General features: G+C 37.5%; 1 protein-coding gene across 1 annotated transcript; it reads left to right on the plus strand.

Moving 5' to 3' along the window:
• Positions 1–726: 726 nt before the first annotated feature.
• On the plus strand, positions 727–5,889 carry LOC145134249 (disease resistance protein Roq1-like). Its single transcript, XM_079069122.1, has 5 exons — positions 727–1,353; positions 1,907–2,990; positions 3,061–3,279; positions 3,972–4,829; positions 4,994–5,889. Exons 1-5 carry the CDS (start codon positions 851–853, stop codon positions 5,639–5,641), a joined length of 3,312 nt encoding a protein of 1,103 aa, XP_078925248.1. The 5' UTR covers positions 727–850; the 3' UTR covers positions 5,642–5,889.
• The last annotated feature ends 7,700 nt before the right edge of the window (positions 5,890–13,589 follow it).

A 13,589-nucleotide genomic window follows, 5' to 3' on the forward strand; every position in this document is an offset into this window, starting at 1 on the left:
CATATATAATTAATTTTACCTTTGTAACTTTCTCCTCCCAACAACCGGAGTTCAGAGTAGTCCTCACTAACACATATACATGATCTTAGGTTCTACTCACAAAAACAATTGGTTTGTGGATTTGGGTCCTGATTTTAGTTCAAAGATTTGAATCCTTATTTTTGGAAGCTTTTCGTCTGAACAACAATGGTGGGTCACGACCCTTAAGTTGAACACCACCACCACCACCAAGTCAAAGAGATGCAGGGGTACAAGCTGCTGATGCAATGGACTCTCTTCCCACACAGAAAAACACTTGACTTTGAGAGAGAATGAAAGAGGTGAGCGGGATATCTTTTGGTACAAATTGATAGTCCACACAAGCATTTTCTAGACAAAAAAATAAATAAATAAAAAGCGACTTGTTAGAAGTTTGTATAGCCTGTTTTGGGTGTTATGGTTTGGTTAAGTCTTAATCTCAAACTTTGTTAGATATTTTCTATAAAGAACTATATAAGTGTGTAAATCATGAAAAAAGGTGAGAAGTTCTTGTACACATGGTAGATGATGTGGATGATGAAATGCTAACAACTCGTGCCACATCATAAATTATCTCAACTGCCCAATTAAAAATCATTGAATATGATAATGGCACCATCAATGTGAAAACAACTCCCTTTGTATTGAAAAATGCTAGTGATAAAGATACTTATTCAGCTTCTGTTGATTGGAAATTTCTTGGAAATTCCCATATGGTGCGCCTCAACATTCATCAACTCACTTTATATAGAAATTTCTTGGAAACTCACATCTCTATGTATATAGTTCATTTTAGTTCATTTCACTGATATCTCAACAAATTAACACATCCATGGCATCATCATCATCGACTTCTCCTTCCTCTCCTGTTCTTTCTTCTCAGTCATGTAAGTACCATGTTTTTCTTAGCTTTAGAGGAGAAGATACTCGCAATACATTTGTGGGCCATCTCTATTCGGCTCTTGAACAAGAAGGAATCCACACTTACAAAGACGACGAAACACTTCCACGGGGCGAATCGATCCACCCATCCCTTATGAAGGCTATTGAAGAATCACAGATAGCCATCATTGTATTTTCAAAAAACTATTGTGATTCTTTGTGGTGTCTGGATGAACTTGCACATATTATGAAATGCAGGGATACCAGAGGACAAATTGTTATGCCTATATTTTACGATGTGGATCCCTCTGAAGTACGAAAACAAAAACGGAAGTATGGAGAAGCATTTGCTAAACATGAGTTGGAGAACAAAACCAAGGTTGAATCTTGGAGAAAAGCACTTGTGGATGCAAGTAATATTTCTGGATGGGATCCTAAGCACATTGCCAATTGGTAATTTTCTTCTTTGTTTTTGCAACCTTTTATGCGTAAGATATGTGTGCTCTACAACGCTTCCATATTTGTACCTTTTAAGCGTTGTATACAAATGGTTTAATTATTCTTGATGAAGTTGATGACCTTGATAAGCAGAGAGGTTTTGACTTCATCACATGATCGGAGTCAAATATAAACCTGTAAAAGATTCAGTCATGCTTTCAGCAGATGTGGTTTCTTAGGATATCGGGCAAGTTAGAAGATATCCCAAGTCCTAGGACTATGGATAAGCTCAAATTAAGTTATGATTAAGTTTATTGACTTTTAGTTCTAATTCAGTACTTAAAACCTGACTTCAAGCTAGTGACGAATCCATCTTGCTTAACTTTTTGCTATTTGAAACTATTCCATCTTTCTGAAGAAAATGGTTAGAAATTACTTGTGATATTGACTTTGCAAGATCTATTTGGATGTGAAATACAATTTGGACTCTTTTTCTTTATTTCACAGAACATGAAACGAATACCTTGTTTTTAATGAGTGCATATGTTAATTATCCTTATATATGTAGGCATGAATCAAAAGGCATCAAACAAATTGTTCTCGAAATTTCACAAAAGTTGCATCAAGTAACTTCGAGTGCTAACGAGAACCTGATTGGAATAGTGGCTCGCATGAAACGTTTGAGATCAGAGTTACAAGTTGGATCAGGTGGTGTGCGGATGATTGGTATATGGGGGGTTGGGGGTGGTGGTAAGACTACTCTTGCCTCTTCTATTTATGATGAAATCTGTAGGCAGTTTGATGGTTGCTGCTTTGTTCAAAATATTCGAGAGGAATCAAAAAGATATGGTTTGGGAAAGTTGGAAGAAGATATTCTTTCAAAAATGGGAGTAACCAGAGTTGGAGGAGGAAGATGCATGATAAAGGATAGGTTATGCCATAGAAAGGTCTTGATTGTTCTTGATGATGTCGATCACCTTGGTCAACTAAAAGCATTAGCTGGATCACATGATTGGTTTGGTGAAGGAAGCCGAATAATAATAACAACCCGTGATAAGCATTTATTAACCGCACACAAAGTAAATGTGATACACAATATTAGCTTGTTGAGCACTGATGAGGCTATTAAGCTCTTTTGCAAGCATGCACCCCGGGATAACATGAGACCAGTGGAAGATTATGAGCATCTTTCAAAAGAGGTGGTCTCTTATGCTGGTGGGCTTCCATTAGCACTTACAGTTCTCGGTTCTTTTCTGTGTGACAAAAATATTCATGAGTGGAGAAGTGCATTAGCCAGATTGAAAGAGATCCCAGATACTGAAATTCTGGAAAAGCTAAAAATCAGCTTTGATGGACTTAAACCAGTTGAGAAAGATTTGTTCCTAGATATCGCGTGTTTTCATAGGTGGGAAGACAAAGATAAGGCAATGAAGATCCTCGATGAATGTGGTTTTCATCCTGTTATAGGAGTAAAGGTGTTGATACAAAAGGCTCTCATAACCATTACGTATGGAAGGTTTGATATGCATGATCTGGTGCAAGAAATGGGACACCACATTGTTAGAGGGGAACATCCTAACAATCCTGAAAAACATAGTAGGATTTGGAAGGAGGAAGATGTTATGAAAATATGTGCTATGGATGTAACAATGGTATAGTTATATATGCATAAATAAACACTTTTTAACTCAACCCTGACTCCATTTTGTTCCTCAATCACAGGAACTCGACATGATTGAAGCAATAAGCTTTGGAAATCCTGAGGATGAGTCACAAAGATATAACCATCATCCTTCGATTGTTGCAAACACGAGGAACCTTAGGTGGATTGATTGGTACGATGATTTTAAAATTCATTTGCTTAGTAACTTTCCACAAAGGACGCTTTGCCGTCTAGTATTGCATGATAGCTTCCAAAAACAACTTTGGGAGGGTTATAAGGTGATTCTTATTGTCTATCTAATTAACAAATGAAAACAAATTGGATGATGAATGTTTAACCTGAGTAATTGTTGGTGTCATTAAGCAACTTCAGCTCTCTCTCTCTCTCTCTCTCTCTCTCTATATATATATATATATATATATATATATATATATATATATATATATACGAAAGCACAAACCTTTAGTGTGTAAATCTCCTTTGTGTTCATAACGATACACAAAAATTTAACTTGTTTGATATTATATCGACACACTAGTCATTGTAATCCATAGAATTATGTAAAGCACGTCCTCCATATAAATATTCTTTTGTGTTAACATAAATACACAGAATCTTGTTGTTTTTTTTTAAAAAATAAATAAATGTTATATTATTATTATTTAGGTATTAATCTAAATCTATTTTTTTAGTTGGTTGATAACCATTATAAAACAATGATATCATTGATTTGCATCAAGTGATTTTTATTTCATTATTTTGTTTTTATCAAGTGATTTTTAGATTGTTAACTAAACGAACACTTTAAATGATATCCATTTACACAGATGGAAAGAATTAGTTTTTTGTCAGGCTTTTGATCTCATAAATAATGTGTACGTAACTGAGATACATTTCAGAATTTTCTAACTATATATGTATGTGCATGTGCTAAATTTTTGACTCGTTTGCAATTGTCTATATGCAACAGTTGCTGCCGAATTTGAAGACAATTGAACTTCATGGTTTGGATCACCTAACCATGACACCAAATTTTTATGGACTTCCCAATCTTGAAAGATTCATTCTTAATGGATGTATGTGTTTAGAAGAGATTCATCCATCGATTGGATGCTTGGAGAGACTTGTTTTCTTACATATAAGTGGTTGTTTGAGTCTTAAGATGTTTCCACCCATTACCCGACTAAAGAAACTCGAGACCCTTTCATTCCAAGGGCGCATAAATTTTTTTAAGTTCTCAGAGATCCAAGAAAAGAACATGGCGAATTTACCACATCTTGATTTGGATAACAGTGGGAAAGAAGTTGCATCTTGTATAGAATCTTGTACAAATTTTTTTGTTAATTGTTGGAGGTGTGGTTGCAGCATTTGTCCTGGTGTAGAATGTTGTTTAGAGGAGCCTTCTTCCTCTCACAACATGAAGCCTTGTTTACATGATCACAACAACATGAACCACATAGGGTTGCAGTTTTTTCTTAAGGACTTAAGAATTTTGAATCTTAGCTGCTGCTTGGGAGACGAAGAAATTGGCTGTGCTGTTTGGGAGTTACCCAACTTGAAAGAACTTGATCTAACATCAAATAATTTTTCACAATTAAATTTTAGTCTCTTGCAACTTCCTCGACTCAAACTGCTCAATGTGTCAAGGTGCAAAAGCCTTGTAGAATTGTTAGAGCTGCCATCAAGTATAGCTGTTGTTACAGTGGAGGAATGTATGTCTCTTGAAAGCTTTGGAGATCTTTCAAACTGCAAATGGTTATGGCACATCTCACTTGATGGGGAGAACAAACTTGGTGATAGTGACATATTACTAGACTTCATGCTCCAGGTTTGGCTTTTGCATTTCATTATATATATATATATATATATATATATATATATATATATATATATATATATATATATATATATATATATATATATATATATATATATATATATATAAACCTAAACATAAGAATCATATATAACTGAATTTGTTTTCCATGGCAGGGAAATGCTAGTGAACATTACTTTATCAATATCATTCTTAAACATAAGATTCCAAAGAGGTTTGTAGGTTGGCTGTTTAGGGGGGATACATTTACACTCCATCTTCCGGATAATTGGTATGACGAATTTTGCGGGTTCCTAATATGCGTTGTTACCAAAATGAGATATCCGGCTATAAATATAGTCATGAAGCTGGAGGTAGATGAAGATATTCTCTTTGAGATTTGGAAAGAGTCAAATGAAATAGTGGAGCCTGTATATGATGGAACAATGACATATGTAGGATATGTTTCCTTTGGTTCATTGAGGCACACCACATTGTCGAGTTCATCATACAATATGATTTCGGTTTCCATAAAACGTATGACTAAGGAGGTGTTTTCGGATTCATCACGCACTATGGTTACAGTTTACACAGGCAGCATGTATGGGGAGTCGTTTAAAGGTGAGAGTTGTGTTGGAGCTGAGCTCGTTCCTAGGAAGAGTAAAGGCAATCAGCTGCAAACAATAGAAGTCACAACAGATTGCTCAGAATTTTATAACAAGGAAGCAGGTAAAGACAAAGATACATTTAGGATAGAACATGATTCCAAGTATTCTATCAAGATTTTGTGGAAACCTTATCATGAGAAGCGTTTCTTGTTTTAAGTTGTTTCTCTACTTTAATTACTGGATGAAAGCAGTGCGAAAGTCTAAATTAATAAGTTAGTTTTAAGCTGCTATATGTATATCAGCATATAGTTGTATTATGTCACTGATTTTTGGTGTCATTATATAAGTAGATTGTAGGTTTTCTATTTCGAATCGGGCCCATCGGAAACTTGGCAAGCAAATACTACAGGAAAAAAATCAATTTATATGTTATGGAATTGTTGGATATCCCAATCCAAATCCAGTTACCCAAATAAACTAATCTGAATAACTTAAATGGTTTGAACCATTGAATTGATATTTAGGTAATCTTGTTTTCCAAATAACCGAAATCCAAGTTCAAAGTCCATATCTTGGTAACCCGGATAAAGGGTTCAGATCGGTGGTATTTATATAAAGCTCTATTAGCTAATATTATTTGTAAATATATTCTATTGTATTTGAATATTCTTGTAGATTTCCAATCCCTCAATGATAGGGATTGCTTTACTCTTGTATTTATACGCTTGGTATCAGAGCTAATTCTGTAACCCTAAGTTTTCTTTCTTCCACTTCCGGCCAATGCAACCCTACATCTCCATCATGACTGGCGAATCAAGCAACCCACCAAAATCGTTTCATCATGCTTTTGCAGTCACCAACATCAAGAACTCGATCCCTATCTTGTTGGATCGGACTGCCGGTCACTATGCTTCTTGGGTCGAGCTATTCACCATCCAAACATGTGCATGTAATGTCATGGATCATATCGACACCACGGTGCACCGATATAGATGACACCATGTGGACCTGCGTGAATGCAGTCGTTAAACAATGAATCTACAGTACAATCTTTGTAGATATGGTCCAAACCATCATCAAACCAGGCGACAGTGCTCAAGAACTGTGGAACTGTCTCGCTGAAGTCTTCCAGGATAACAAGACTACACGTGTAGTGTATCTTGAGGAACAATTCAACAACACCTGTCTTGATGCCTTCTCAAACGTTGCTAATTACCGTAGCCGTCTCAAATCCATTGCTTATCAATTGGCAAATGTAAGAAACCCAAACTCAGAAACCAAAATGGTTCTCCAATTAGTCGTTGGCCTCAACAAGGGAGAATACGATACTATCACCACCTTGATCCAACACTCAGACTCTCTACCTAGCTTCAACAAAGCCAGTTCACAACTTCAAATTAATAGAAAAAACCAGAAGACAAAAGCAAGACAATCATTCTCCACATGCTCTTGCAACTCAACATGTCACCGATAGACCAGGAGAAAACAATTCATCCGATTCTCGTGCTTCTAATTCTCGGGGAGGCTACCGTGGAGGAAGAACCGGCGGTGGCCGAAATAACTGTGTTCGGGGTCACGGAGGACGGAATGGCTAAAGAAACAGTGGCAATTCTCAGCCACCATGGTACCTTGTGCAACCTCCTCCACCTTAACCGACATGTATCAGGTCAGTGGGCAAGCCCACCTGCCCCTATCCAACAATGCTTCCTACCCCCAGCCCGATCAATATGGCCCTCGACCCAGCCTTCGAGCCCAACAACCTCAAGTTCAGCAGGCCCACATTGTGTCCGACATTTCAATTGTCTACAGACAACCCATGATGCCTACTAAACTGGATCACACATTTCATACAATACAACTTCAACAACCAAAAGTTAGACAACTCTTAGTACATGGACACAGGTTCAACTTCCCACATGACGCTTGACGTTGGTAACATTTCCAAACTATTTCATTTAAGCAAACCTACTTATATTCTTGTAGGGAATGGGAAACTGTAACATCCCAAAAATACGGTCCAAAATTTTTGTATTAATCTATTAATAAACCATTAAATAAAACCATAGTTATCAAATCATTCCATCAAAACGTGAGTCAAAGTATTTCAAAACATTATTATTAGAGTTTCCAAATCAAAACATCAGAGTAAACATCCTAGGCTAAACATCATGGTGTGTGCAATGCAGTCATCCCGAGCTCTTCTCTTTGCAACTGGAAGTACCTGAAACCAAAACTGAAAACCGTAAGCACGAAGCTTAGTGAGTTCCCCAACCTACCACATACCATACACATAATCACATATACTGGGCCCCCACCCCTTTCTCGGGCCTTGCCCGGCGTCGGACAGTGTCCGACATCAGGCCTCGCCTGGCATCGACCCCCGCTCGGTATACAAATCTGTTACTTCCAGGCCCCGCCTGTCTCTGGGCCCCTTCCGCTATACACATACAAACAATATCATATAATCATACTAGCACATAATGAATCATACATAGTACTATATGCTCCAGTCCTAAGGCCTCGCCTATCATGGGCCCGCCCCTACTCTGCTAATGATGAGATATGGAACCCCGTCCACACTCAGCTAGTGATGAGATATGGGACCCCGCCCACACTCACCTCCCTACCAGGCGCATACAAGTATCACACAGACAACAAGTATAATCTATCCTACAAACATTCCTCGAGCACCGCCCGACATCAGATCTTAGTCTGGAATAACCTACATATAAACCTTCCTCGGGCACCGCCCGACATCGGACTTTGGTCCGAAATAACATACATATAAATAGAGTTTTGAGTCTAGGCAAGAGGGGAAATAGAGTTTTGAGTTTGAGTATCGAGTCCGGTTATGAATATGGTTAAAGAGTGTCTAAACACTGAAGAAAAATGAGCATAAGTGTCATTTTAATGTTACTTCAGTACACCAAAAACGGACTTGGAGCAGAAAGCAAGATTTTCCATACAGCGATGTACTCGCCGAGTGCACATCTCGGACTCGACGAATCACAGTGCAAATTCACGACTTCTGCCAGTTTCGCGCTACAACTCGGCGAGTCACCTTACTAACTCGACGAGTTGATTTCCATTTCACCTCTAAAGCTGATGATTTGATGATATTTTATACGACAATTGGCTGCATTCTTGAAGATTAATTCCTGAAGATTTCCGAGAGTCTTTCCTGCATTTTTAGAGCTTAACCACACGAGATTTGACGCCCGAGACATGGATGAGCTGTTCTCATGTTTAAAGTTAATTAAAGAAGGAGCTTTGAATGAAGAACATCAACCTCGCGACTACTATCCCAGGGGAGTTTGTTCCAATTCCTTCTTTATTTTTTTTATGTTTTATTATTCATGCATAATATGCAATGGGGACATTGCGTAAATTAAGTGTGGGGTAGGGGGTTGATTATATTAATTTAGGTATAATTTTGAAATTTTTGCATTAAAAAAAATGCTAGGACTTAATTTAGAAAACTTTGGTAAAAAGCAATTTGGAATCATACTAGTATTGTGTTTGATGATTGCATGAATACCCAAATGTTTAGTTGAGCCAATATACGTTATAATGCATTTGTGGCCCCCTTTATTCTAGTGAAATCATGAGACAAAAACAAAACCTCGCTTAGTTTGAGGGATGCAATATATTTAGCATCGTGTACCAGAAATGTATCCAGGAAATTTTTTATCTTTAATCAATAAAGGTTGAAGTTGAGCGCCCTTGCTTAAACATGTAGGTTTTGAGTGAAAAAAAAGTGAGTTACATGTGAAAAAAGAGAGAGAATTACAAGAAAAGTTGTAAGAATTTTGGAGCAATTAAAGTGAAGATCAAAAGATCAAAATTCCGGAAGTTCAAAAATTGAAGATACCAAAAATCAAAAAGGTGGTGAATTCAAAGAAATCAAGATCAAAATATCAAAGAAGTGAAGAATTCCAAAAGAGCTCCATAGTGGTATCAAAAAGTTGTAATTGTCTAGATTATATATGCTTGGGTTGCTCAACCAAAAATACCTTGAGGTTAGGAGGTTTTCTGCGGATGGATTCGGAGGGATGCATAAAATGAGCATTGTTCGAAAGAAGTGGGCGAATGTTTATGAGGATTGTAAGTATTTAGAATTGAGGGGGGGTCCTTAGGAAAAATTTGTAGACACAAATGCATGCGTTGCGGTGTTGGCATAATGGCTAGGTTCTATTGGGATGAAAACAAAAATTTGTAGACACAAAAATTTGTATTCACTTGGTACTCACAGAGTTAACTGTAATAGTTCCTTTGTATTTGATGAAAACATTCTTTAAGAAAACCCTTATTTCTTTTAGTAAAAATGGTAACCACAATAGTTCCTTCTATAATCACTTAGTTTATACTAGCTATATATAATCTAATATTGAATAGTTAGTTAATTGTGTAAATCTGCCCTAAGCCCACAACCAAACAAGGAACATGGAATGAGGCGGAAAGCACACATCCAACTACCTATCGGGTATATATATAGAATTAACCACCTAAGGTCCTTTAAGTTACACTGGTTTAATAAAATGGATTAAACCCTTTGTTGGTAAGTTTCTAGCTTTGTCTGCCAAATGTTCTATTTGAAAAGTATGTTTTGTACTAGAAAACGGTGTATTGAATTAGTATACTATGACCTGGCCCATACCTGGTACTCCTTATGATTACTTAGTGTATACGGAATATATATATATAGCTAAGATCGGATAGATAGTAGGCTGGGTGAATCTTCTCTAAGCTCACAACCAAACAAGGAACATGAAATGAAGCGGAAGGCACACATCCTACTACCTGTCGGATCCGATTAATATATATCCCTGATGTATAAACTAATGAATCATAAAGTTAGCATTATAGGCCCCCTTCCTACTGAATGTACTAGACTCGACTGTTCTGTTTGTCGCTTGAAAAGATGTAAGTTTTCCCTAGTTTATAACTATCTTAACTCGAAAATAGTTTGCATTAACTTTCAAGTGGAACTGTCACAATATGAAAGTAATGGGAAAATGTAAGTACACGGTTGTCTTTTAAATTGACATCCTGAAGTACTGATTACCTTAAAACAAGTTTGTTTTATTAAGGTCATAATGTGATGAGTAGTACCCATACTATACGCTTTCCCTGCAAGAGATTCTGGTTACCAAACGCGACTTCCACAAACATATTGCTAAGCCGTGTAAATTCACATTAAAGTTATATGATCATGTATACCCAATTTATTATCACCTTTTGTTTAGAACAATGAGTTAGTGATCATTGGTATAATTAGATCCTGGTTTGTTCTTCTGTTATAGTATCTTAGTATGTTCTTTCTGTTATAGTATCTTAGTATGTTCCTTCTGTTATAACATCTTAGTATTTTCTTTCTGTTATCGTGTATTGTATCTACCTCCCTGTTTCTCTTTATAGTATGTTCTAGTATCTAGTATGAACTGAACCCCTAAACTATACTTATTATAGTTTACTAGTATGTTTACTTGAACTGTTACTGAAAAGACTCATTTATCTACTAAGTTATGATTGTACTTTAAAAACAGAGTTTTATAAACTATAAAGTAACATAACTTAAAAAGAGTTTTTGAAATGTTTTGATCACTTATAAAAACATAAGCAATCCCTTGAAAGATGTTTATAATAAACATTTACAAAATTATCATTGTGTTCAACTTGTATTCCCCCCCTAAAAGTATTTAAAACAGTTTAAAAGATTGATTATAGGGATATGAACTCACCTTATGTGGGTGATTCAAACGAATGTGCGCGTAAGGATGAGAAGTTCCACGAATGAAGTCCCGAGACACAAATGAGTCCTAAATGGCATATATGGCATGTATTGGCATGAATATAGTGTTTATAAGGAACTAACATGCAAGGAAACACCCTTAAGGACTAGGAAACACTTGGACCAAGCGTTAGAATCACATGTGATTCATCAAAGGAGTGTGTACGGCCACAATGAGGAGTGTACGGCCATGGAGTGTACGGTCGTACACTCATGGTAAAATGTGCACAAGAAGTTGTTTGGACCATGGGGAAGCTTGAGGGACTAATGCTCAACAAGAATAGGAACTAGATTCTCACTTTGGAGGCCCTTTTGGGGTGTTTTGAGGGGTGTACGGCCACACATGGGTGTACGGCCGCACACTCCTTTGGTTCCAATTAAATGTCGATTCTAGGATGTTTAACATGAGTATCTAACATGTACTAAGCCTAGGGAAAGGATACTTACACTTTGGAGGCTCAAAAGGGTGTTCACAGCCACTAAGAACAAGTGTGTGTTCTTGGTGAAAGATGAAAATCTTGAAGATCTACCCAAAAAGATGATTTTCTTGGATGAAATCAAAGGGTGATACATGATTAAGAAGGATAACAACAACTAGATGGAAGAATCACTTACGTTTTTGAAGACCGGGGATGAAGAACTCGATGATAGTTGAGAGAGAAATCCGATTTCTAGATTTGGAAGTTGAAGAAATGGCTAGAAATGGAAGGATATCATACTTATGGAGGGGGTGTTCGGCCAACATGGGTGTACGGCCGTACACACATGTGTACGGCCGTACACTCCCTCTGATGGAGTGTTCGGCTCGATTTAAACGCGAAGAACTTACGCAACTCAATCCTATACCCAATGCTTGAATGTACTAAGCTTTGAACCCTTAAACAGAATCTAAACAAGGCTAAAAGATATCAGAAACGAGTCTGACACACGGTTGAATTGAATGGCTGGACTTACAAGGCAAAATTTTCGGGTTGTCACATCATCACCCCGTTAGATGGAATTTCGTCCCGAAATTAGCTTTCTTAGCAGTACTACTGGGGTTGTGCTCCTCTGATTGGAAGAATACATACTCATAGACCTGGGCAACTTTGCTCTAATGTCCATGATATGATTCATACTTGGTCTATCTATCATTACCTCGTATATACAAGTCGTATAAAATTAAGATTAGTAAGACGGTCGGATGTGCGACTCTGCCCCAGGTCCACAACCAAACAAGGAACAAGAAATAGGGCGGAAGCACACATACTAAATCTGCGTAATCATAATCATATACCACCCTCGCGTATACACTGAATAGTTATACGTGGGTTGTATTCGTCCTTAGCCTCTGTGCTTGAACTTGGTCTGCTGAACGAGTGGTATTTCGGGAAGGTTTGCTGAACATACGGTGGCAAGGCTTCGGAGGGCAAAGTACTCTTCGCATGAGTACTTCGGGGTTTTAGAATACGAGGTAGACGATTCCGAAGTCTGTGTCAGACTGTCGTTACGAATGATGAAGGTTTCGTGAATGTGGCGGTTAAGGCGATAGAAACATATGAACTCAGTATGGTGAGGACCACGCCAACTCATGACGAATGATAGCAACAGACTCTTTACTGAACAAAAGCTTGGCCGATTTGAAAGAAACGTCTGTTATACGAAGATGTACCTCTAGTGTGTTCGACAATGTACTCTGTGTAAACGTTCTAGTGTTTTCTGTTTTCTCCTTGATGTCAACACTTCTACGTATCGTACAGCGATGAGCGAGTACATACAATGAAAGTGCTTTGATAACTAGAGTCGATACTTTATACTACGATCCTCCTCGGTACCACTACGATCGCTTGGAATATACAAGTTATGAATAATTAAGATGAATTAGACAGTCGACTGAGTAACTCCGCCTCAAATCCAAAACCAAACAAGGAACAGGAATTAAGGCGGAATCACTCACTCTAAGTCTGCAAAATCTTAGCTATGCACAACCCTGATGTACATACTAAGCCATCGTAGCTTCTCTGAACGGATCTTTTAGTTCTCTTGAATACTGTGACTTGTTCCGATAAGTGAGTTTTTATAATTACTTTTAAGTGTTTTCCCCAAATTTTAATCTTATATAAATATAAATTAATTTTTAAAGTAATTCTTATTTTATTTCGAAAACGTACCGCTGCTTGCTGGCGACTCCGGGTAGATTCTCCTGCGGTGATCATCAGAATTCGTCCATCCGCTCTTGAGTTCTTTGTTATCGGGCAGTCCTTCCTATAGTTCCCAATCTCACCACAGCCATAGCAGGCTTGGTTTTCTTCAACACTGGGGACTTGGGAGATCGGTTGAGCCGGTGCCCTGCAGAAACGGACTGTGTGTCCCTTTCTGTGGCAGTTCAGGCAC

Source organism: Lactuca virosa, chromosome 8 (genome assembly GCF_052849685.1).
Source record: "Lactuca virosa cultivar CGN04683 chromosome 8, Lactuca_virosa_CGN04683_v6, whole genome shotgun sequence".
NCBI lineage: Eukaryota > Viridiplantae > Streptophyta > Magnoliopsida > Asterales > Asteraceae > Lactuca > Lactuca virosa.